Source organism: Antrostomus carolinensis, unplaced genomic scaffold (genome assembly GCF_000700745.2).
Source record: "Antrostomus carolinensis isolate BGI_N321 unplaced genomic scaffold, ASM70074v2 scaffold1058, whole genome shotgun sequence".
Lineage (NCBI taxonomy): Eukaryota > Metazoa > Chordata > Aves > Caprimulgiformes > Caprimulgidae > Antrostomus > Antrostomus carolinensis.
Window position 1 is genome coordinate 13537 of NW_010333480.1, and position 26098 is coordinate 39634.

General features: G+C 35.2%; 1 protein-coding gene across 1 annotated transcript in view; it reads left to right on the forward strand.

The window, feature by feature from the left end:
* The window catches only part of LOC104517460 (UDP-glucose:glycoprotein glucosyltransferase 2), a gene marked incomplete at both ends in the record, with an annotated part of 66074 nt that overhangs the window by 12022 nt on the left and 27954 nt on the right, over positions 1 to 26098 (forward strand). Inside the window, 8 exons of the mRNA XM_010173857.1 lie at positions 1476 to 1576; positions 4836 to 4935; positions 9641 to 9701; positions 14917 to 15008; positions 16564 to 16714; positions 17693 to 17812; positions 20405 to 20490; positions 24602 to 24737. Of these exons, the coding sequence (XP_010172159.1) occupies positions 1476 to 1576; positions 4836 to 4935; positions 9641 to 9701; positions 14917 to 15008; positions 16564 to 16714; positions 17693 to 17812; positions 20405 to 20490; positions 24602 to 24737 (847 nt within the window). The remainder of the gene's footprint in view (positions 1 to 1475; positions 1577 to 4835; positions 4936 to 9640; positions 9702 to 14916; positions 15009 to 16563; positions 16715 to 17692; positions 17813 to 20404; positions 20491 to 24601; positions 24738 to 26098) is intronic.

The following is a 26098-nucleotide window of genomic DNA, read 5'->3' on the forward strand; positions in this document are numbered from 1 at the left end:
ATTTGATTGTGAAAATTAACATAATTCAATCCCACATCATGATAGATATCCAGAGAGGGTAGCTTTTTTCAGTTGCTTTATATGTGTTTGATTTTGTGCACACATTGGCCGTAGCGCAGGTGAACAAGACTGAAAGAGGGCAGGTTTAGATTAGATGTTAGGAAGAAATTATTTCCTGTGAGGGTGGTCAGACACTGGAACAGGTTGCCCAGAGAAGCTGTGGATGCCCCCTCCCCGGAAAAGTTTAAGGCCAGTCTGGATGAGGCTTTGAGCAACCTGGTCTAGTGGAAGGTGTCCCTGCTGATGGCAGGGGGGTTGGAACTAGATGATCTTTAAGGTCCGTTCCAACCCAAACCATTCTGTGATTCTATGAAATTAGGGACCAAGCATCAATAATAGATCTTGGTTGTGGCTTGTGGCTAGGTAACCTTGCAAAGAAGGCAGTAAAAACAGTAATTAAAAAGCTCAAAACTAGTTAAGAGTTTGTTACTTCATAAACAGATTTCTAAGGGTACGAATTATATTTGTCATTTCTAGGTCTATGTCACAAGTAAAACAGAAAAAAATTTCTCTTTGCTTCCCTTTACAGTTGAGTGTGTTCTCTTTGAGGAACCTGGATTATATTTTAGTTCCCTAACAGCAGTCTTCGTCAGGGAAATTTTTCTTTTTCTATAAAGAGCAATGATTAATATCATCCAACAGTTAAAAAATGAGGGAGGGATTCCTTGTGAAACTTTTAAATGTCTAAAATAAAATATAAAATGTTACAGAACTTAGTCTTAATGCTTTAGGTGTCTGTTTGTAGCTACTTTTTGTTTCTTGTTCTATACTTCTAGTAGAAGAATCTTTAGCAATCTAGTGGAAATCGTTGACGTTCAAAGGTGTCTTGTAGCAGACTGAAATCTTTGCCCTCAAAATATCTTTGCCTGATTATGTTTAAAAAATAAAAAAATAAATACCCAAGCTTTTGGGCACCATGCTTTCCTTCATGTCTCACTAGTGATTTGTGTGCTCATTACCTTGATTTTGTCAGTGATGTTAATTCATAGGTGTTCTCAACATTATCTTACCTATATCTTTTGTAAGTAATACAACAGACTTTCTGTACAGTTGCAGTTAATCTGTGGTACAGTTAGTAAACTTTATGCTATAGTAAACTAACTATATGGTTACCTGTGTTGTGTGTTAACACTATTTAATCTTTGAGTTCATTTATTCCATCAAAATTTATGTGAGAGGGTTTGGGACAGATCACTATAAAACGATTGAACTCCTTGTAATTAACTGCTTTTTAGTCCTCAGGAATCATCTCTTCTCACTCCAAATCCTCATTTTTGTTTTAGGAATGAATAAAAATTTTAATTCTTGCTTGCTACCTTAAAGATACAATGTTAGCCTTGAGCAATACTGTACATAAAAGCAGACATTGATCAGTGTCATTGATTTTGCATTTTAAAAAAAATGTTTTATTGTAGACAAATGCACCCTGATCTAAAGAATAACCTGAAAGAGTTTAAAAAACATCTAATTGAAACTACTAACAACATGGAACCGCTGAAGGTTTGGGAGCTACAGGGTATGTATTGCATTTTTCTGAATTAGCACAGTACTCTGTTTAATTTTCCTTTGTTATGTTGATGTATCAACATTATGGTAAAAGCTTCTTTTAAAAAGAGACATGTGGTTTCGTGAAAAGTCAGTATATACTTGATAGTATATATGGTTTCATGAAAAGTCAGTATATACTTGATAGTATGTATCAAGTATTTAAAAAGAATGTGTTGGTGTCTTGTTCTAGTATTATAGGCTAGAAATTAAAGGAGCATTGAAGAAATTCTATAAGATGGAGAATCATAACTAGGTTTCCTAATTTTAAAGACAGAAGTTATATTGCCCGGGTTTCTGCCTGATGTGTTCTCAGATGTTAAGTTTAGTTTCTGATATTTTTTTGAGAGACCTGGCAAAAAATATTATTTTCACATGATTACTGAGTCAGGTTAAGAAAGTTTTTCTTTAATTTATAAATTCTAACTTTTATCAGTGTACTGGAATTCACATTGATATTTTTTTAATACAACATCAAATGGAAGAACATACTTTTAAAAGCTTTCCTGTGGAAAAGGAGAACAAATATCTAGAAGTTGATTTCTAAACGGCTTCTCTGCTGATGACCTGCAGGTCATTCTGTTGCTTGAATGGAATTACAAATCACTGTAAAACAGGTCCCTAAAATGTCATGACACTTAAGTTTAGGCAACTAAATTTTGTCTGTTACATTCTTCATTCTTGGACTTGGCAGTGTTAGGTTTTCTGCTGGACTTGATGATCTTAAAGGTCTTTTCCAACCAAAATGATTCTATGATTCAGTTTTAGGGGACAACCTGATCAAAACTGATTTGCCTTTGTACTAGGAGACTGAACAGTCGTCTGAACTTCAGTTTCGTTTTGGGATCCTGACTGTTAACGGAGTTTGCCAGGAGTACCCGATCTGAAACTAGCTATTTGAGATAATTGTAGTTCACTTGCAGTCTTTTATCAATTAACTGCCTTCAACTGCAGGATTTATCTTGGTCCAAAGTTAAAAAAACCTGAAAAACATTACAATTCAGTTCTCCTGAGAAATTTACGGTGCAAATAAAAAGAAAATTCTCTTTTTGTCTATTTTTTAACATATATAATTGAATACCACTTTATTGCTGTTCAAGCAGAAGCAGCTGTGAAACTTTGATCCCTTTAGTGTCTACCTTCGAAAGCTAGTACAGGATCTCTGTTCAGCCTTTTCTGTGGTGTCATGGCTATATAAATAAATAAAAACTAGTGCTGGTCCCCAGGCAACCAGTTCATATAGTGTTAAGCTTTGGAATACTGTTTGTTTGGTGCCATGAAGACTGGTACTGGCTTGTGATAACTACATTCAGGGCCTTTTAGACAGGGGGTTTGCAGCCCCTCTTTGCATGGTGCAGTTGTTTTGATATTCTTACTCCTGACATGACTGGGTACTTTCTCATGTGCATTCTTAATGACTAATTACATTGACTGAGTTAATGGCTCAGATACTCTCTGATTTCCTTTAATTAGCTTCCAAGTAAAAATTTAACTAAATTTAACCAAAACTCCTTCTGCTATAGGGCATACTTCTATTTATAAATGGCCCAAAACACAATTCAAGAGTTGTCTTTCAAAAGCCTTTGTGTTTCAGGTAAATAATTAGGTTTACTATTCATAGTGAAAAATGATGCACAGAGTACCAGTGTGGTATTCCCTTTAATAACTCATTCTTTTATCTGTGTGAAAAGTTTCTCTAGTGCTTCGTTAGGTTTCAAAGCATACTTTGAGATCTGCTTTAAACTCAGGTTCATCTTTTCCCCAAGGTGCCCTATACTGCTCTTGGCTGTGTTAGGGTGCCATGAGGGGAGGTCTGTGACAGTCCCTGACCAGAGATAACCAAAAAGGTAAAAAGACATGTCAGTTTCCCTCAGTGGGATTTGAATATTCATATTGTAACTGTTCAGAATAAAATGGAAATGATTAACAATTTATGAAGGATTTTAAGTGTATGTCCTAAGTGCACAGCAGGTAAGGCATCCCTGTCTGTAGTAATAGCAGCAATTGGGTATTGCTTCACCTGATCACAACTTACCTGACTGTTCAAAGTGATCCGAAACATTCTTTTTGGAAACAGTGATCTCTTTATACTTTTAACAAAAAGTACTAACAAATACCAAGTTAACATTCCACCTCTCAGACTACCCTTTTTTCCAGCCAAGGTGTACCTTATCAGGCTAAACTAGAAATGTGTGCTATTCACTTTTCTTTGGCCTTTTTTTTTAATTCCTAAGTGTTTCAAAAAGATAGTGCAAAGTTCTAGTAGGCAGCATCCTCTATGACTTTCTGCCCAGCACTTTTTACTGTATGTGGCATCAACTTTCCTCAAACTGAATAACCTGAGGCCTTCTGTTTTTGCTCAAACATCTTAACTAGCAGATTATGAAGAAAAAGCATCATTGCCCTGATGTAGTTGGGCAGACTGTATCCAAAGTACATGGAAGCACCTGGTATATTATTGCCTTACCCTGTTGGTACCAAGATTGGATTTTCTACAGTTTCATATGCCAAGATTTGTCATACCCAGGTTAGGTACCAGAGAAGGCTAACTGAATTCCATCGGTTTTTTTCCAGTGGATAGGCAAATTAATTATAAAGTGTCCTGATATATGAGAATTAGTTTCATTCTGAGAAAAAACAGAGAATGAAAAATTGAGATCCCTTTAAAAATTGTACTAGACACTTAAGAGAACTGAAATTTGCCAGTAGATTGGCCTTTCTTTAATGAGTCTCCTTTTTATCTTCCTGTGAAACTGCTGCTACTCTTGAAAATTGTATACCTCACTTGCTCAGTACGGCCTCCTACAGTTAATATATCTTCTCTGAAAATCTTGTGAAGTCCTGGAGCTGGGAAGTTCTTATTCTTTACTGCAGTTATGGCTGTTCGTGGGTTGGTGTGTATCTAGGATATCCTTGTGATACTGGCATAATACAATGTGATGAATTGTCTTTTTTTTTCAGTGTGTTTTGAAAACTTAGAAATTACATGTACAATGTGTATGCTTAAGACAGCCAAGCAGAATTCTGTAGGAAAGCCTGAATTTTATGTTTCTAACTATGAAGTACCTGTCTTTTTGACCTTAATAATGTTACTTCACAATCTTTTACAATGCATAATTGCAACAAAAAAAAATGTTAATAGTCAGTGTGCATATGTATCAGTTTTCTGATTGTAGGCAGTATTGATAGTGTTATTTCCATTTATTTTTTTATCTTTTTTTCCCCCCCAGATCTTAGTTTTCAAGCAGCTGCTCGAATTATGTCTACCCCTGTTTATGATGCCTTAAAGGTAATGAAAGACATAGCTCAGAACTTCCCAATAAGAGCCAGGTATGATACTTAAGCTTGTTTTTCAAATACTGTCTTTATGTTTGCATTTGAATTTAATGACAGTAATACAGATTTATGCCTGAATCCTGCAGTCAGATATTCATATTTTACAGCTTGCTAGATGGATTCCAGGCAATTTCACTGAGTAGAAAATAACTCCTGGGAGAGCTCATGATGAGTCTCTTGAATGTTTCCTGTCTGATGCAGGAGATGCCATGAAGGCATCCTAATCCTTCAGGCACTTGTGGTTTAATGCCTAGTCCTCCCAGTTTTTACTGGAATTATATTTTCCCAGGTGGAAAATTCTGTTGAATTAATAATGGATCTACTCACAGTAGGAGGAGGCAGGATTGTGTTATTAAATTTCATAGAGGATTCACCCATGTTAGTTCTAAGTACAACATTGCTGACAAGACTGGGCTGCGGCGACTGTATGTTAGTGTTCTTACTGGGGAAGATCTGTTTCCCATAACACTTTACTTATTAAATGATCAAGATAAATATTAAGTAAATGAATAACATTTTCCTCTGTACTAATATTAAAAATTGTTCTTCCTGTAAGCCAGTTGTATTGTAATTGAGAAATACTTTTCTTTATATTTAATAAGTTCTTCATGTAATCTTGTCAGCAATATTTGCTTGAATTACTGAATTAAATATGATAGGATAAATAGGATTCTTAACTCAGTGTACTTTCACATTTTATAACTATTGTTTAATAATCAGTGTTTCATTGTCATCTCTGATTTTCTGTTAGAGAAAATCTACACTGTAATGGAAAAACTACCTTTGTAGCATCTTATTTCAAGGAAGAAAAATAACTTTTAAAATGTCTGAAATGTGTTTAACATGAAATAGTAGGGTACAAGTTTACACTTAGATTAGCAATCAGAAAATGCAGCTTTCCATAGAGGATACTGGAAATGTACATAATGTTGAACAGCAAAACCAATTCTGTTCTTTAAAGGAGAGGAAAAAGTCAGGTTGAAGTATGCCAGGTGACATTTAAATCATTGATTTAAAAAGTCACTAAATTGTGACATCCCTCTCTGACCCCCGCTGTGTATTTGTGGCATTAGAGCACAATTTACCTACTCTTCAAACGTTTTTATGGGTAAAAGTATAAGAAGACTTTAGGATTATTAAAAGGGGAATTGTAGTTTCTGTCCTGTATGATTTTTTTCTGATATGCTAATCTAGCATGCTATTTTTAACATGAGAGATTACAAGTATTTAAATAAATTAAAGTTAGTAGATCGGCATTGACAACAAACTTAAATTAAAGGGGAATTGTGTAAAAAGAGTGCAAAAAAATGTTTCCTTAATAATCTAATTGTGCTGAACCTGCTGAGTCAAAAATACCAGTTTGGGGGGAAAAAAACCCTAGAATAAACAGGAAATTAAAGAATGTTGCTTAATCACTTAAAAAGGTAACTGATCATTATAACAGTAGTATTTTAAAATTGTTTAAATTACATACGGATTAGATATGGAAACAGCCATTTTTTAATTATGCAAATTTTGGTTTGAAAAGGCTGTATAAAAATTGTAGAACTATACTTACGAAAACAAAAATTAAATATTATGTGGTCCTTAAAAGTTGAGAGGTTCCTTAGACCATAAAAAATGAATATCTTTCCTCTGGAAGTTTCTTTCACTTTCTAGTTTATAACCTGCATTTTTGTGTCTCAGTATTTCCAGTTGAAAAGGTTAGTCTGAGGTAGATTTTACAAAATGTCATCAGATGTAGACAGTATAACAACTAATATGTGTTATGGCGACATTTTGATAATTCATTTTACAGGGTGTTTTTAATCTTTTTGTTGTATATGTGTCATAATTACCTGTTATTTAAGAATGCAATAATAAGAATTATAGTACTATGTTTCTTGCTATTTGTTTATAATTCATAAATGTTAACATTATGAATATGTGAAAAGCTTCCTTTTTTCTCCTGCTATGCAGTACTACATAGCTGCATGTTCTTCCAGGTAAGAATAAAGATGCATAAAATTATGATAGAAAATATTACAGCCTTAAGGTCATACAAAGACATTCGTACATCATGTAGAGTAATAAATAGTATCCCATTTACTTTCAGACAGTAACATGTTTCTCTTTAGTGGGTCCTTAGCACTTAATATTTACTAAAACATGCATGAAACTTTATGAAGCTCTTGACAACTTGAACAAATAACTGAACTCAAAATAAACAGATGTCTTTCACAGGTACTTTTACACTTGTTACCTCAAATTCAAGTGTCCTTCTCAAGTATTGACCATCACACTTTTTCCCTAAAATCTTGGTAGAATCCTGGCATTGTCAACTGCCATGCATAGTCAAGGAGCCAGTTAACGATTCTTTAATGTATTGCTTTCTTATTACCAAAAAAGCTATCAGAAAAGCTTACCTTTTGCTGATAAGTATTTTACTTCCTTGCTAATGGTGGGCCAGCTTTGTCTTCTCTTTTCTGCTTTTTTATTGTTTTCACATTCATATTTTATGTTACTTACTACTCTAAGCTATTTGGAAAGATTTAGGTTGTTCTTTTTATCTGTGCAGTTTTTATCACCTGTCTATGCAGAATGAAGCATTGATTCTGAGAGTTGCAGGCTTTACTACTATTTGTTGAGCTTAGCAAGATAAAAATCAGAGCTTTTTTTTCCCCTAAAATATTTTTTACTTCAGGACACTCTAAAACTATTGCTGTGAAGTCAGAATGACAGTTGTGGTAGTACTGACTCATATTAAATTTCCACCTTGCTGTGGAGTTCTTCTGTGAAGTAGCTCTTTTGCTTATTGGCTAAGTAAGTTCTCAGTAATAATTCCCATCAATTACAGATGTTCTTTTAATGAGAGAGTTTTGTAGTGTTCCTGAATTATGTCTGTTGCTGGTAGAAGGTTCCTTAAAGCAGTGTCCTACATAGTCAGCTTTTGAGACTTCTGGCTTGATGATGTTTTTTCCTAATCTTTCTCCTTCATTTTTCCAAATTTAAATTTGGCTTCAGATATTCTTTTCTTTGTACTTACAGTTTCTTTTAATATTTTTTATATCTTAATCAGCAATGTTTCTCCTTCAACAGAAATATTTATAGTTTCTTGCTTTCTGTTCTACAATTTTTATTTCAAAACTAGTGAACACAGAAAGTAGTACAGTAGAAGATCTATTTACTCAGTATTGAATATGCTCACTACATTCTTTATGTGCATAGTGAGTACTTAGCAGTGTGATTATAAAAGCTTTATGGAAAAGACTTTAATTGAACAATAATAAGAAAGTTAAGCTCATCCTACAGTGACTAGTGATAATAATATATTTGAACCATGTTGACTGTTTTTTAGTGCTGTCTTTGACATCACAGTTTAAGTTACACCTTTCTTGTTTTGAGCCAAGGAAAGCCCACCAAGTATGGGTTGGTATAAATACAGCTCCTTCTTGATCTTCTATTGCCCTTCCCTCACATGGTCCAGAGGGGATTCGCAGTGACAAAAGTAATCTGCCAGAATATTTAGGGGAGTTGAATGGAAAAAGGGTATTTATCAGCAGTGAATTATGTAGTGTTTATAAACAAAGCTTGGAAATCATATTGTTTGCACTTACCAAGTAGTCTCTCTGATCGCCTGGAAAGCTTGAAGATTTGTTTCAAGTAAACTGGTTTTATGTTGTATTTCTGACATATTGTGAAACATGTAGAGTCTACCAGCAAGATCTATTCTAAATCAGTTTCTTTTTGGGAAGAGGTGAGGATTTATGTTCTTGAATAACTGCTTTATTATCCATAAGTATTGAAGTTGGCTTAGTAGGATCATTCTCAGTTTGTTTAGTTAACTTTGAGGTTTAAGATGACTTCAGTTATTCTTAAGGTCCCAGACAGATTTGCTAAAACACGCACTATCATGTTTTGAAAAGAATATGTAGACAACTGGAGTGTTTATTTTTGCATTTATTGGGAGAATCAGATTTACATTAATCTGGTTTAAAGTTTCTTAAAACATGGAGAGATTAATTTTTTCTGGTAGTATTTTATGATGGCCTAGTAATTATAAACCTCACATATAATACATTGTGTCAGAAGAATTTAAAATAGTGTTCCACAACGTTCTGGAAAACATAAAAAAGACAAGTTAATGGATTACCTTCTAAAGGTAGAATGACTAAGGAAACTAAAATTTTGACTGTCTGTGAATACTTAATATTTTCAAAGGTCTCAATCTGTAAATCTCTAATATCAGCTAATTTTAAAGTGATCATTTTTTGCATATTTTCCTTGCCTTTGGCCAAAACATCAAGTTGTATCCTTGTCCACCTGTGCTTTGATGTTGAGTAGCAACATTACCTGAAAATATGCAAATATGGCATTTATTTAATAATAATTTAGATGATAAAACAATTTTTTTATAATATACATTCTATTTTCCAGTAAAAACAAGAGGAAAGACTGAGAGTGGTAAAAAATACACTAATAATATTCAGTGAAACCTAGCATAAATTTGAAAATTGAGTTTACTAGAGTAACACAGAAAAAAATATTTGTTTTAAAAATAAAATATTTATGACACTGCATTATGCTTATTTTTAAGTCTTAATTACAGCATTCTTCAATTACAGTGCATTGGATATGATATTAAAATACGTATTTCACGTTATTTAACACATTTTCAAAAATACAGTGGTTGAGTGATACTGATATTTTATTTTTATAGATCACTGACCAGAGTGCCTGTAGACAAGAAAATGCGAAATGAAATAGAAGAAAATCAGAAGGTTTGTTTTTATTTCTTCAAGTGGACATTTAAGTTACTAGTACATTACTACTTTTGGAGATTTTTATTGGTGTAGGAAGTTTCACATGGTTTCTATCAGATAAAAAGAGCTAATTGAAACATCTTTCACTAAATAAATAACATTGAAATATCAATTCAATTTTTTCTTTCTACTGTTCTTGGTACTTTTTCCTTCCCCTCTTTTGATTTTACAGAATTAGGCAAGGCCAAACAATCTTTAGAGTGTTGTGTTCAGTCATAAATTGTGTGCTGTGAAAGCAAAATAGGTAGAAGTTAATTTTTGTAGAGCTTTGGTGAATCTAGGCCTTTTGCTTATATTATGGTCAGCACATGCTAGCTTTGAGCTTTCCACATGCTCAGAATTGCACGTGCAACTATGCTCCAAGGTATTTTCAACATTGTCTATGGTAGATGGTGGTTTTACTTTCATCCCTGATGCACGGCATCTTTTGTGCCTTGTATCACATGAGGAGTCCTTGTTCGTGTGGTTTTTGACTGATCTGAGATGTATCCTGGGATGCCACTTTGTGCTGTGGAGTTCATGACATCTGTTGTGTTTTCTGTCTCAGTTCAGAGCTTGGATTTTTTCTTCCAAGTTGGGTGTTAAAATTAACCACCATGCTTTTAGGACTGGTCACATGAAATGACATCCATAGCACTGTCCTTAATCTTGAAACACATATTTTCATATGGTGTCAAGACTGACCAACCACCATAGTGAAAGGGTTTCATTTCTTACTTACGGCACTCCTGTACTTTTGCAACATTTCCATGTATCATTTTGCTTTGTATCCATTCAGTCCTTTTCCTCTTGCCTTACCAAGACTACTATCTCCAGGGGAATGCCTTTCCAGTTTCTTCCACTTTCCAAAACAGTGAAAGTGAACAACGTCCCAGTTGCACTGATGCAGCCTTCTCATAAAGAGCTTGTTATCTCCATTGTAGGAAAAATTTCACATAGCAAAACTAATGTAAGGCTTTCCAGTCTTTATTTCCTGCCCAAATAGTGATGGGCTCAAGTGTTATGTCCTTGTAAATGGTTATGCAAACAATTTTATAGAGCTTTTTTGTCAATAAGTGATTGTGTGTGGGACTGGTGTATTGAGAATACATTTCACATATCGTAGCGGTTCACGTTCTTGAGCCCTTCACCTTTCTTGTGTGCAGGGTGCCTGTCTGATTCTTGGGTTTTCACAGACCTTAGAAGGGCTCAACGTTACGCAGGCCTCTTGTTTCTTGCACTAGTGAGAAATCCCATAGTTTTTGCTTAAGGGAGCAAATCAGTATCTGCACCGTGCTTCATTGCTTTCTTTGTACAGCTCAGATACACATTTTCCTATATCTCTTAGTTGTTGGGATTATAGTCAAGATGAAGCAAAATAAAGCCCTGATGATCATAGCTTCTCTAGAGTACAGGTGTTATCAGGACTTTCCTTGTTTCTTGTTGAAGTCTTTATAATGTCGTTCTCAAATTCCAGCTCTGTTAACACAAGAATTAAAAACAATTGCTTAATCAAAAACTGCTGTTACCTCAAAATGCAAAAAAAAAAAGTAAAGAAATATCAGGAGTTAAAAATACTGTTATTACTAAATATAAGGATTAGGAAAAGTAACTAAGATTTGGTTTGATATGAAGATGTCTGCATTTAAGCACATCTACATGATATCTAAACTCCTGTTCTGACAATGAAGATGTAGTCAATGAACATCAAAAACAATTTAACTCACTCAGTAGTTGTTTTGTGGGGCATGGTTGAGTTGCCTGAACCTGAATTTCTGATGTAATTTGAAATGCCACAGGCTATCCAAGATACCCATGCAGGTCTAGCACATGTGTTCACTGGGACATCCATTCCATTCTGCCTCACTCATACTTTCCAGTCCAAGGTGCCTAATCCTGAAACAAATGATGTTGGATATCTATGTGGTTGGTCAGCTGAATCACACCTATAATTCCATGACTGTATTAAATACATTCGCTATAAGAGGATCTTGGGCATCTCTCACACTAAGTTTAAATTTCATACTACATCCTACTTGTAGTCTAAAGGCTACAGGCCTTTAGACATCTAAAAGCTAAAATCTATTGAATAAATGTAGGGAAATCCTGAACACTGCTGCTAGAGTACAATAAGTTGGCATGTGCATTCTTGAGCTGCAGTACATCCATCTAGCAGCAGGAGAGATATGATCTCATGCTGTGTGTAACTGGATGATTCCCTCTCAAGATAATGAAAGTTGAATAGGAAATGCAGTGGGAGGAAATAAAGGTATTAAAAGTTGAAAGGCATGTGATAATTCAGGTGTAATGAATTGACTTAACTAAGAAATGGACAAAGAACTGCTATAGATAAAAGAAAAAAGAAAATCTCATTAAATGCAGCTCACAACTTCCAGTGCAATATTTTGCTGACAGTTTAGCAAGAAAATACTACATGAGTATTATCAGCATTAAATTCTAGTCTTAGATGCCTAAATACTCCTTCCATCAATGTTGTTATGGCAAATGGATGCTCTTCTGAGCAATCAGATGCCTAGCATCAAAATTGTGTAATGTCTCTCAGCTCTGATTTGGCTCAGTTCTTTTCCTACTGCAGTACTGAAGGATTTGAAAACTTCTAGACTTGTATTTCAATATACCCAGTGGCTGATAATTTTTCATTCATTTTGCTAGTATTAGGATTTTTATGACCTACATCAGCCAGTTGCAATCTTTCTCTGTATCTGTGTCTACATGAGTGTCTGGGCTTACAGTAATGACCATTAGTGGTAAGAGATCTCTTATCCTAAATGCTGATTTCAGTGCTTCAAGGAGAGGGCCTGTTCTAGCTGATCTCACAAGATCTGCACAAGAGCCCTGAAGGATGCTGGCAAGATTTCTTTAGACTGTAATTGTCTTTGTATTTATTGTTCACTCATTGAGTCCACTGGCATTAAGAGGAATTTTTCTGTGGTCACAGTACTTCATGGCACAATGCTGGTATTGAAACTGTATATCCAAGTTGGATTTGCTAACTACAGAAAAATTCCAGGTATACTTAGGACTTGGGGTGCTTCTCTGCCTGGTGCAACTAAGTCTCATCACTGTGTGTTTAATTTTGTCCCATCTGCCTGTTTTGGTTGTGTCTCAGGATCAAACTCTGTGTAGGTAAAATAATCAGAACTTTCACCTGCTGCAAGGGCACTTGGCATTGTCAGGCATCTATGAATTTTGGCTGCTTAGAAGGAACATGTAGAGTGAGACCTTGGGAGAGTGTGTAATTCTGTGTGAAGCTGTGGTAGAAAAAATGTAAATGTCAGACACCAACCACTACTTACAAGGTTTATGTTTTTTTTAATGATTGTGTGAGGTTTAACAAAAATAAAGTCCTCCACTTGGGCTAGAGTAATCCAAAGCAGCAGGTAGCTGTAAAGAAGATAGAAGTCCTTCCTCTTCTGTGCTAAGTATTGAGACATACAAAAAACCCCCCACATTTCTTTAATTTATATGAGTATATGATTTGGAATAAAGTGAGTTTTATAAATTAGGGAAGTAATTAAATTATCTCTTTCTTTTTTTCATTATCTGACCAAAGGAAAACGACTGCCATGTATTTATTCTCATTTTTGAAAGCCCACTGACATTCATTTTTTAGGTGGCTACTAAAATTTTCATGAAAGATAATAAACTAACTAAATTTAAAAAGTCTTTCTGGTTATTTCTTAGCAGTAGTGGGATGCAGGCTCTCCCAAAGGCACAATAATCTACGTATTATATCTGAGTTTGAATACATGTATTTAGATACTTTGTAACAAGCATAAGTAATTATATTACTCTTTTGTAAATCTAATACCAAAAAAAAGCAATGAAAGCACTACGAAGTTCAGGTTACACCATTAGAATAAATTAAATTTACAAATTTCAAAAGCTGTTTTTCAAGGTCAAGGACAAGTTTGACATTCATAAAAATTCTTTGTGTTAGGCTTAGGCTTGTCACAGCTGCATTTTTGCTTCATGGAGAGCCCTGCCTTTCAAACACTGGTATTAGGTGCTATTACATATTTCCATTTTGCTTTGGGTTGTGAAAATGTTTATATATACTAAGGAATGTGGTACCTTTTCAATGAATGATGAGTAATATGCACATATGTTGGATTATAAGGAGTTTAAGTGAACTGTTGTCTCATTTATGTGGAGTTGCACTTGTAATGCCACAATTAGCTTCGAGTTTATTTACATTTAACTGTGTGAAACTAACCACACTACTTTAAAGAAATAATATCACTTTCGATGTTTTCCCATTTTTTCCTCTCATTTGTTCAGTGATGGGCTTATAAGTGGAGTCATATTTGCAGCCTGAGTTGCTTGCTCTAAGTGTACTTTTGTTCAATTATTTTGTTCAGCAAGTAGGAGCTAAAGGGGGAAAAAGTATATCTTTCTCAGCTTGCTTTTTGTCTGCATATTTTTCCATTCCTCTGTTGGGAATTAAGACAGATTTGGAAATCTGACTGCTCCTCATGGGGCAAGTTGGAATAAAGTACTGCTGTTGCTCCTGTTACTTATCTTGCTACAGCCACCACCGTAGGTTGAACAGTGTGGTGCCTCACAGCTCTCTGAAATAAAATGATAAGGCATGCTTTACTCCCTAAATACTTCCTTCTTCTTGTATTCATTTATTGGGGATTATTTTTTTCTTCTTTGCAAAGCAAGGATATGCTATGCTATCCCTTTCTGATCTGTGTTTTTTCCAAGGTCCCCTTGTTAGCTGAAATTGTATGTTTCTAGTCTGTCTTTCCTCATTCCCTGTAGCAATTGCGACTACACGTTTTTTGTAATTGTGAAAGGTGTTAAGCTATTGAGAAAGCTAGTTTCAAGTGGAGGTCTGAAGGACACATATAAGGTCTCTCTGTTGAATGGATATGTAGGAGTAATTTTTCAAAAACTTACAAGCCTTATTTTTGTACGTGTGTGTATTTTCACTTTCTGTTAGCAGACACTGAGAATGTCCTTGCCTCTACCTTGTACAGGTGGGGACAGTATAGGTTGCTTGAGGAGGAATTATCAGCTATTTTAATTGGGTTTTGTACATTGAAGAGATTTGATGTGTCTATTTTGGAGAACTACTTAAAAGGGGTTTTTAATAGATATATATTTATATATGTGTGTTAGTGTTGACATATGCCAAAGTAAATTAGCAGTACTTTTTACTTTTTAGCATTTTCATGAAATACTTGGAATCCAACCAGGAGAAGCACGTTTATTTCTAAATGGCCTTCATTTTGACCTAGATTTTCATGATCCTTTTAGGTAAGACAGTACATTTTGTTTAAAGATTACAGAATTACTAATAATGCTGGAGAAGTTGTGCTCATGGTGATAGATGATCGCATCTGTTGCATTTTGGGGGGCAGGAAGTGCTCCAGTAGAAAAAAAATACTGGCTTACAGTGGTTTTGCTTTGAATATGAACATTGTATAAGCAGTCGAAAACAGCATTCTCTCTTGGAATATGTTTTCTAATTTGCTTACAATTTTATGACTCACCATGTAAAATTAATTTGGAAATGGAAGGAATCCAACATGTATGCATAAAAAAGTGGGAAAAGCATGTTGTAAATGACGTGCTTTCACATCCCTGTTTTTTAAAAATTACAAAAAATGTGCAGGCATTACATTTAGATACACAACACCCTGGGTTATTTTTGGCATAGTTGTGAGTCTGGCCGCCTTTTATAATAAGTTCTGTTCATGCAGAACTAATATGCTTTTTGATATAAGAAATCTGATTCCAGTTTGTGTAATTATAGTACAATAGTTTTAGATGTGACTTGCATCTTCTGTGCAAGCACTCGTAAACTGTAAACATTTCTCCTTGCATTCTTTTATAAGTTGTCAATAGCAGAACAGACACGACTACTTCAAAGTCATCTTTGGTGGTCTGCAAACTGTCAGTAAATCTACTGATACTAACACTGAGGTTTTTTTTCATGTTCCTATGATTTTTCAGAGTCTACAATTTTTTATATTCTGTTTTTTAACTCAAAATGTCATCTTTTCTCCTCCATGGAGATTCTTAAACTTTCTTGGTTTTCTCATTTATACTTGCAGTTTTTACTTAATTTTTTTCTCAGCCAGAGTTTAGAGATGGAATCACTTGCATCTCTTTTGGTAATGACATAAGTATTAATAGTGCTTTTTTAATGCTAGTGCTAGGTTTAATTTCAATATATTTTAGAAGAAACCTTTCAGAATAGAGAAAACTCAAAATGAAACAAGACAAAGGCAGGCACTTTTGCCTGCTGTGTCCTGCTGGTGAGTACTTTAGGTTTGTTTCCATTTTCATACTGAATTTTCAGATTGCAACAAATATTCCAGGTTCCTGTTGAGTCTTCTGGGAAATAGTTGTCTTTCAGAGTTGTAGCTATGTGTTTTCTCCATGCTGTTCTCAGGGTTCTGCCATGATACAGACTTAGAGCTTGTCGTCTGTGCCTCCATCACTTGCTGCCAACTTCTCCACACACTTGCAAAGCTTCCTCTTAGGGTACCCTCTGCTTGGGTGTCTGCCTCAGCCAGGACAGTGCAGCTGTCCTACCATGTCTTTCTAAAGATGAATAAAATTCCTTTATTAATGTGAATGAACAAAAGTGTTGTATAACTCATTACAATTCTGTTATTTTAAAATAAGTTGGAGACAGACTGTTGTTAACTGATTTTTGTTTTAAACATTTGAATGCAGGAGAACATAAAATTTATTTTTAATACTAAAAATAATCCTCATGTAAATAGTCTTTGAAATATTTTTTCTTTTTATGTCATGACAAGAGTTCTATGTAGACATTATGCATTTTGTCTTCCTGTAAAAGTATCTTAGAGACTCTTAAACTGGAAGGAAAAGTGATGCATGGCCTTCACGAACTTGGAATCAAAGAGGAGATCCTGAGTAAATTTATGAGGTTGCATATCCATCCTACAGATGACAGTTATGTGCTAGATATTCGTCACTCTTCAATAACAGTAAGTAATTAAACAATTAGTTTTTAAAATAGTAAATATTTGATAGTGCTATGTATGAGACAGTCTGTCTTTTTTGGTAGTGTAATTTAAATACTAGGCATAAGACTGTATATCAATATGCAGTTTAAAATATTTTGGAGGGTGATATCTCTTCAGGGTATTTTAGGAGTAATTTTCTGTAGCCTATACCTTATTAAAATTGTAAGATGTAGGATGTTTAAAAGAAAAGAGGAATGTTTTTAACAGTAGTTGTACACTCATAGCTATAGAATTTGACTTTATAGCAATTAATCTAGCTACATAATATCTTTGTATTATTCAAGACTGCTACGTATACTTTACAAGTACAGTAAATGAATTGTGGACAACTTAAATATTTTGTTCCTAATGGTCCAATGACTGTTTTTTCCCCTTCAAAATTTATACAGTCTTCATTATAAAGGTTATATGCCAGTGGAAAAGGCACTGAAGTACTAGTTTTCTTCACCTGAAAGAACCATATTTCACTCTTCTATTTACCAAGTATAGACCGACTTGCATAGAAAACACTAGAAGAACAAACTGACCATATATTAATTAGTTATTTTGATATATCTAAGGTGCTGCTGTGTGTTATAGATAAATACTGTCTTACAAGATGGTTGTGCTGTTACACATGTATCTATGTGATGTTATGACCTTTGTATTGTGAAAATAGTTTCCACACTTGAAAAAGTTTTTATTCACATCCTGATACAGAGTACAAATGATCTTTTTTCCTTTTCTATCCATTATTAGTTTTATTATGTACTGCAAATAAAAACCCAAACCAGTTTGATTTAAAAGAAAAAAAAAATAATTTTAGCAGCTATTTTTACTATTTAAATCAGAAGATAACTTTACTCTTTCCAGGCTTTCCTTGTGTTTTCAAATATCTTTATACATACATATTTTACTTAATGCTTAATGTGTCCTTTTTTTGGCTGACATTTTTCTTAGTGGGTTAATAATATAGAACAAGATCACAGCTATAGCACATGGCCTGCAAGCTATCAGGAACTACTAAAACCCACATTTCCCGGAGTTATACAGCAGATTAGACGCAATTTGTTTAATTTGGTAAGTTCAGAGAACTTAATTTATGTATTAACATGTGGACAATTTACTGAAAAATACACATGCTGTATTCATTAAGATAGGTTGGAATTTCATGTTTTCTATATGGATAGTAGTGAAAATTGCTTTTGTTCAGTGAGTCATATGTGATTATTAGTCTGATTTGCAGAAGTGGACTTGGGCACAGTTTTGTCAGGAGCTTTTCTATTCCTTTGCATGCTACATATAGATAATTCACTACTATCAATGAATTTTCTTCATAGTAGGCTACTGAGGGAAGGTAATAACAGTCCTTGTTTTAGGGCAGGAAAACCGAGGTACAAAAAGATTTCAGTTATAAAGCATACTAATTACTAATGTCTTGTAGCCTGATTTTTCCTCTGTACCTAGTGTTCTGTATCAACAAGTTAAGGAAACAACTGTTGCTAATTTAAATTTAAATTACAAAAGGTAATTGTATGAATCACAGAATCATGGAATGTTTTGAGTTGGAAGGGACCTTTAAAGGTCATTTAGTCCAACCCTCCTGCAATAAGCAGGGATGTCTTTCACTAGATCAGGTTACTCAAGGCCCCATCAAACCTGACGCCGAACATTTCCAGTGATGGGCCATCCACAACTTCACTGGGTGACCTGTTCCCCTGTGACTCCTGTGTTGTCTCACCACCCTCATTTCTTCATATCTATCTAAATCGACCCTCTTTTTGATTAAAACTGTTACCTCTTGTTCTGTCACTACTGTGTCACTACTACTGGTAAAAAACCTCTCTACATCTTTCTTATAGGCTCCCTTTTAAGTACTGAAAGGCTGCAATAAGGTCTCCCTGGAGCCTTCTCTTCTCCAGGCTGAACAACCCCAACTCTCTCAGCCTTTCCTCACATTAGAGGTGTTCTATCCCTCTGATCATTTTTGTGGCCCTCCTCCAGACCTGCTCCAACAGGTCTGTGTCTTTCCCATACTGAGGACTCCAGAGCTGGACACAGTACTCCAGGTGGGATCTCAGCAGAGCAGAGGGGCAGAATCACCTTTCTGGACCTGCTGGCCACACTTCTTCCAATGCAGCCCAGGCTACAGTTGGTTTTCTGTGCTGTGAGCACACATTGCCAGCTCATGTTCAGCTTTTCATTCAGCTTTTCATCCAGTATTCCCAAATCCTCCTCCACAGGCCTGCTCTCAGTCCCTTCATCCAGGCTGCATTGATAATGGGTCTTGCCCTGACCCAGGTGCAGGACCTTGCACTTAGCCTTGTTGAACCTAATGAGATTGACATGGGCCCACTTCTCAGGCTTGTCCAGGTCCCTCTAAATGGTGTGCCAACTGCACCACTTGGCTTAGTGTCGTCTGCAAACTTGCTGAGGGTGGACATGATCCCACTATGTCATTGATGAAGATACTAAACAGTACTGGTCCCAATATGGACCCTTAAGGAACACAATTTTTCACTGATCTCCATCTAGACATTGAGCCGTTGACCACTACCCTCTGAATGTGACTATCCAACCAATTCCTCATCTACCCAGTCACTTATCCGTCAGATCCATCTCTCTCCAGTTTAGAGGGAAGGCTGTTGTGGGGGACTGTGTCAAAGGCTTTACAGAAGTCCAGGTAGATTACATGTATAGTTCTTCACTTGCCTGCTGATGTAGTCACTCCAAGTGACATGAAATTCAGTATATAAAAAAGACAACCAAAAAACAATCAATATGTAATTAAAAAAAAGTATCTTTATAGTAAAGCATGTGTGTAATATGCAAGTGTTATAAATATTACAATATGCAAGTAAATTGTATTATGTGTACAAAGTTAAATATTGGCCTAGGTGTATATAATGGCTGTTGTATTACAGAAATCTACAACATATCATTTAACTATAATGTAAGGGGCATGGTGTGTTCAAAATTTTTAAAATTATTCTGCTGCATTTCAGCTGCTCTAGCAAAATTTTGATAAATTCTAAGGGGAGTTGCAATGCAAAGCTGAATAAATAAGGTACCACTGTTACAATTAAATCTGCATAAGGATAACCTACCTATGCAGACAGAGTCCTGGTTTAGATTCTGAAATATCTGATTTTACACTTCAAGCTACAATAAGTAAAAGAGTGAATGTGACTGTATGTGAGACAGGAAGGAAGAATTCTTTCCCAGTGCTCCACTTCTTAATTAAAGTTTTAAGTCAATATATTCTGCTTATTTATTTTAGTTTGATTTTTCACAATATAAGAGAGTTAGTTGAAAGAAGTAATAGAAAAATCAGCCTAAAATCCTTTTTAATTAAATATCAAGTTCATCAATAAAAACAAAGTAGTGGTACAGAGTCTTTCAAAGGAGAGTAGTGATATCACTTGATTTTAAGTTCAATAAGAGATTAAATCCTGTTTTCAGTATTTGGTCCAAATCCATTAATTCTGAAGCTATTTTCATTTATGCTCTTCATGTTTTCTTACCATGAATGCTCTAGGAAATTGAAAACAGTTGGAGTGCATAGCTCCTTTGGAAATTTCTGTCCTTATCTTAGATTTTATGTCTGAAAAAAAAAATTAAAACAGACATCAAGAATAAATATTGGCTGTCTGATGTGTTTTCTTTTCTTAGGTACTTTTTGTTGATCCTGTCCAAGAAGATACAGGTGATTATATGAAACTGGCAGAATTATTCTATCATCATAATGTACCACTTAGGTAAGGAAAACTGAAAGTCTTAAAGAAAAGTCTTAAAGGAAGGTTGCTTTCCTTCATCTTCTTTTCTGCTAGGCAAAGATGTGAATTCAAATGAAGTCCAATGTAACAGCATTCTAATAAGACACATTGGTTACCCACTTGTGTTAAGTTTACTTGGGTATTAAGTATTCTTAAGCAAATAGGTTGCAAGGGATAACATACCTGAGTGTGTGGAAAATGAACTGTGAAAGTCTGGTAAAAACTTCTCTTGTCAAATAGTTCCAATGGATGCCCATGTGAAGTGGCATTCTAAGCAAAATATTCTGTAAACAAAACATGATTTGAAGGCGTTTTTAATTTAGTTCTCTTAATTGAGGTTACTGTACCTATTTTTTTTAATATAAATACTTAAAGACCAAAGCGAGATTATCCCCACAAAGTTTTGAATTCCTAAAAATTAGTTGTCTGAGTCTGAACTAGGAGTCATTTGAGAGAAAGAGGCGCTTCTGGGGAGGAATCTGGCTGATCTGAGATGCCTACTTAAGGAAAAAATGAGTTGCTCTCAGAAGTGCCTGTTTATTTCCACAGCTTAGAAAAGAAGAGAAAGGTATCCAAACTAGATACAAGGCTCAGCAAGATGAATTCCATGTTAAATATTTAAAGTCTTCCTCTGAAATGGCTTTTTGTTTCCTCAGTAAATTACAGATTTTTCATTTTCCTTTAAAATATTACTAATTTTAATAATTCTTTTGTTTTTTATCATTTAATGACAAAAAAGTAATGGAGGACAGATATTAGTTACCTGTGCATTTTGCCACTGTTGTCACTACCTGGGAGATAATACTGCTTCAGTCCTTGAGGAGAATATAGCCTAGAACCTAATTTGTCTTTTCTGATACATAACAGCAGACATAAGAGCAGACAAACTGGGTCAGACCAAAAGTCCATTTAGGTCAGTCTGTTTGCAACAAGCCACAACAAGCTGCCTAGGTGTGATAAAAGGAACAGAGCAGCTACGTACTTTACCTGAGTATTTTCCTGGCCTTCTTGCATTTGGGTATCAAGTAATTCCAGACCTGGATGTAATTTCTAAATATTTAGCAACCCTCAATGGGTTTCTATTCCATAAACTTCTCTGTTTTCCCCTTGAATTCATGTAAGGTTTTAGCACCCACAGTATCCTTTTCCAGGTGTTGTCACAGTTGTACTACATGGTGTATGAAGAACTGCTTTGTTTGGTTTGAGACAGACTTCCAGTAGCTGCATTTACTGTATCTGTAGCTCTTAAAATTGGAAGAGACTAAGCAGTCTCTCCTGCTCTCTAGATGCCAGTCATGATTTTATAAAGCTCTGCTATATTTGATTGCAGTCATTTATTTCCCTAGGTTACTAGTTATTCCTTGCCTGGAAGCTGTTCCAAAGGTTATTTTGTTTTGTGAGCTGTCCTTCTCTGAACTTTGTTACTTTTAATATAACTTCTCTGAGATGAGGGCAACAGCCATGTACCACAGTATTCAAGATGTGGACAAGCCATGGGGTCTATACTGTCATACAATATTTTGCTTTGCTGACTGTTCCTCTGGCACCCAGATGACACAAGGCTTCAGGAAAAGTTATTTACAATAATGAGACGTATAAAAAATGGGAGAAGCAATTAATTGTAAAGCATGGTGGATCTTTGTGCATTAATTATTATTTATATGTTTTTAGAAAACTTGCTGTATTTCTTACTTCCCTCTGTCCTTTGATCTGATGCACACCTGATCGTGTCCTGAACATCTGTCTAAACAATTTCATAATGATATGACAGATTTTGTTTTAGTAGTTTTAATATGTCTAATGTGAAGTGGCTATCCAAATGAAAAGCTGACTTCCTAAATCAGCTCATTGAATTGTCACTTGTAAATGTGAAGGTCTGCTGAAACATGGGCTCAGCTTTGCAGAGTGTCATATTGTTGTAGTAGCTCTCATGTATCATGAGATCAGTAGATTTCTTGTAGCAGCTATGATGGAGCTACACACTTTGTGGAAGTATTTGCAAGATGCAGAGTGTTTTGTATAGCAGAAGCCATCTGAGTCTCTGCAATACTCCTTTACAAAGACTAATTCCCTTGTTCTGTCTTATAATTTGCATCTTTTTGATAGTTGGCATAATTTTCAATCTTTTAGCTGACTGCTGCGTATAGAACATTATCCACTGCTGTCATATGCGTAGTCAGGAATAGGCAGCAGCTTATACAGCTGTATTTCATAAATGGCTGCAATTGTGTAAGCCAGTTAGCACGTTATTATGTGGCTTTGGTTGCAGTTCAGCAGCCAGAGACATCCCTACCTATATGTTTGCTAAAAAGGAAATGTAGAGTAAGTAGGAAAAAGCTGAATAGCTGCTTCTGTAAGGATTTTTTTTATGGAGCAGCTTTTTTGTGCACTGTTGGGTTTGTCTTGAGAGAAGTGACATAATGGTAGAGAATTCTGCTGTAGACCTAATATGAAAAGCATTAGCTGCAGGTATTCAGGATGATTCAAGGATGTGTTCTGGACAACTATGTGAAGTTGATGCCTGAACGCTGCAATGGCAAAGCATTCAAATAAAATTTCCACTTCTGAATCATAAAAATACCTGGTTTTGGCCATCTTCTTCCCATTCACCTCTTCCATTCTACAAGCAGGCTTAATGTTGAAGTGCAGAGGAGGGTATCTGTTCTTCTAAGAAAATTTATTGATACCAGACAGTGGAAGGCTTGGAAATCCTTAGAAGGGTTCTGATGGCTTAACACTCACAAAATTCCAGGTGACTGGCACAATCCACTTTCCCAGTCTTCATCTCTAACACAGGCAGCTGTGTTCATGAATAGGATATTTCTCCTCTTGGGAGTCTGTATTTTCTGGCTGTGGATGTACACATGCTCTGTCACTTGAGACTCAACGGAAGGATCTTTCTTGTCCTTTTCTTGTACGAGCTAAGATATGGAATTGACAGTGATGATCAGAAGTCCTTTCCAGTAGTGTAGCAGAGAGCAGAAGGATCCTTATGTGTTCTAAGCAGGGGAATGTGACTACAAATATCTCAGTTTTAATTCTCCTGAGTCTTCAGTCTGTGAAGGACTTTGTGCTGTAGTCATTGTGCCACTATTTGCAGTCTGTTTCACCAGGTTGTCTCATTGTTCCCTGGAGAAACAGGATCTTCACATCAATATGTTGGACTTCTGGGCGTTTTGGAGCGTGTCAGATCTTTCAGTGACATCTTCATGAGTCATGTGTGGAAATGATGACGCTCAATTTAATAAAAATTTTTTGTATAGACAAGTGGCTGTTAGGTTTAAATTTCCCCTGCTATTGTAGAACACCAAATCTCTGTAACACTTTATGCTGTAAAGATAGTATGGCCTGGTCAATCCAGTTTTGTTTTGTTTTGTTTTTTCATGAAAACAGTAACAAAATACCACCTCCACTGGGAGTTTTCTGGGCCTTTTTCCCTCTCAACCCTCATATTTCTAGAGCTTTTTTCATTTAATGGAAATGTAAGGAATTCTAGTAGATGTGTTAAAATTGGTGTGAATGGAAAATGAATGGCAATGTGAGGGTGGGGAAGCCCCAGAAGGTAAAAAAGGCAAGAGAAAGGCTAGTAAAAATGGCCTGTATTGATGACAGGACATGAAGACCCCAGCAGGTCTACCTGCAACTCCTCCAGACACCCATTTCAGGAAAAATAAAAGACAGATAATGCCCAAACTAAAACAAAGACTTAAGTCATTAGGAGATGATGACAAGAATGTAAAGAATATTATAACTGTCAGACGGTTCAGGAGAGAAAGGACTGTGAGTAAATCCTAATGACTCACAGAAGTCTTAGTTACTGCCAACTTTAAATGGTAGAAGAGGCATCTCCAGCATCAGTACATAGTTGGTAACCTAAGCATAATCTAGGAGATCTGATGAAGACTGCGTAGCTGGTGTCCTCAGTGTCACCACACAGTCATGGCAACACCACCTACGTACCTACAGGTGTTTTCATCCCTACATGCTGTACAGATTACTTGAACACGGTGTCTTGTTCTTCTGTGTCAGTATAAGAATGTGTGTGAAACTGATACTGTTCTAAAATGCATTATCTCTTTTTGTTTGTTTATAGAATTGGATTTGTTTTCATTTTAAATACAAAAGAAGAAATTGATGGAAATGAAGATGCTGGAATAGCTCTTTGGAGAACTTTTAATTATATTGCAGAGGAATCTGACACCTCTCAAGCCTTTACCTCGATAATTAATGTCAGTTCTTTCACAAAAAAGCACCTTTTTATTACTTTTCTATATGGTTAGGATTTTGCTACCTTGTGACAACATGATACATTTGCATTTACTTTACATGGAAGTAAAGTATTAAAAACATGTAGAGCATTAATATGCTATAGAATGATTCACAGAAATAGTTTCCTCCTCTGGAAACCAGCTTGCTCTTCTCATTTTATCCATCTGCAGGCTTTCTTCAAGAATGTAAAAAGGTAGATGCATGCCTTAGTTTTTAGTATTTTCTTGTGAAGACTGATTCTGTATTATTTGTGTTAACGTGATGTGCCCATCTTTGTGTTCTGTATCTCCTGGAGTACAGGTGTTTTAATACTACTTTGACAGTCCTGTAAGCTTTGAAGAACCTGTGGTTGTTCTCTAGTGTAGAAAGTGAAAAAGAGTAAGATTAATTCTTTTTTGGTCATGCCTGAGCTGTTCGTGAGTATAGAAAACAGAAATATTCCAAGCCTGAAGCTTAATGAAAGAGAGGTTTTCTATGTGAGAGAATGCAGGATCATGTAAAGACAGGAATTTCAGAGATGAGAGATGAATGGAGGGAAATAAAGTGAGCAGTCAATGTGAAGACTCTGCAGGCAAAATTATAGCAGATAATATTGTATTAATACACAACATTTTTTCTTACTTTTGGTTTCTATTATTCTGTTTACTGCCTAGAAACTAATGTCATGGACAAACTTGGAGAGCTTAAGATTAAAGGAATTGAAGTAACTAGGAGTACCTTGGAAGAGAAATAGAAATCCACAGTTGTTAGGAACTGACACACATGCGTGACTATTATCCATGACCAGATCACAAAATATCAATTTACATTGTGCTTTTTAAAATGTTGTGTTCCTTTATGTAGTTTCTTTCATAGTATAAAAAGGAGGGGATAATAAATGTAATTAAAAGACAAAAAAAGTAGAATCAATAAAATACAAGTTGGAGATACTCAGATCTATAGAGAGAAATGTATTCTTCATTTGAAAATAAATAGATTGAATCATTTTCACTTCAAACTTCTCTTGTATATTTGATAAAAGTAATAAAATCTTATGCTATGAAATAAAATAGCATTGGTAAGGAAAAAATATCACTGTAAAAGCATCGATGACTAATTCAGGCTTGGAATGGTCCCATATAGATTCAGGTAACTACCTGTGGTTAGATAGTTTATGGTAAGAATTTAGATTCTTTCTCTAATCAGTGGAGAGAAATAACCTTTTACATTCAGCATACATGAGTGTATTTCCTTTACCACTTCAGATTTAGACTAAAGGTATAATAATAGATTACTCAGAACAGTGCTCTGATGAAAAATTGTGCATATGTGCAACGATAAT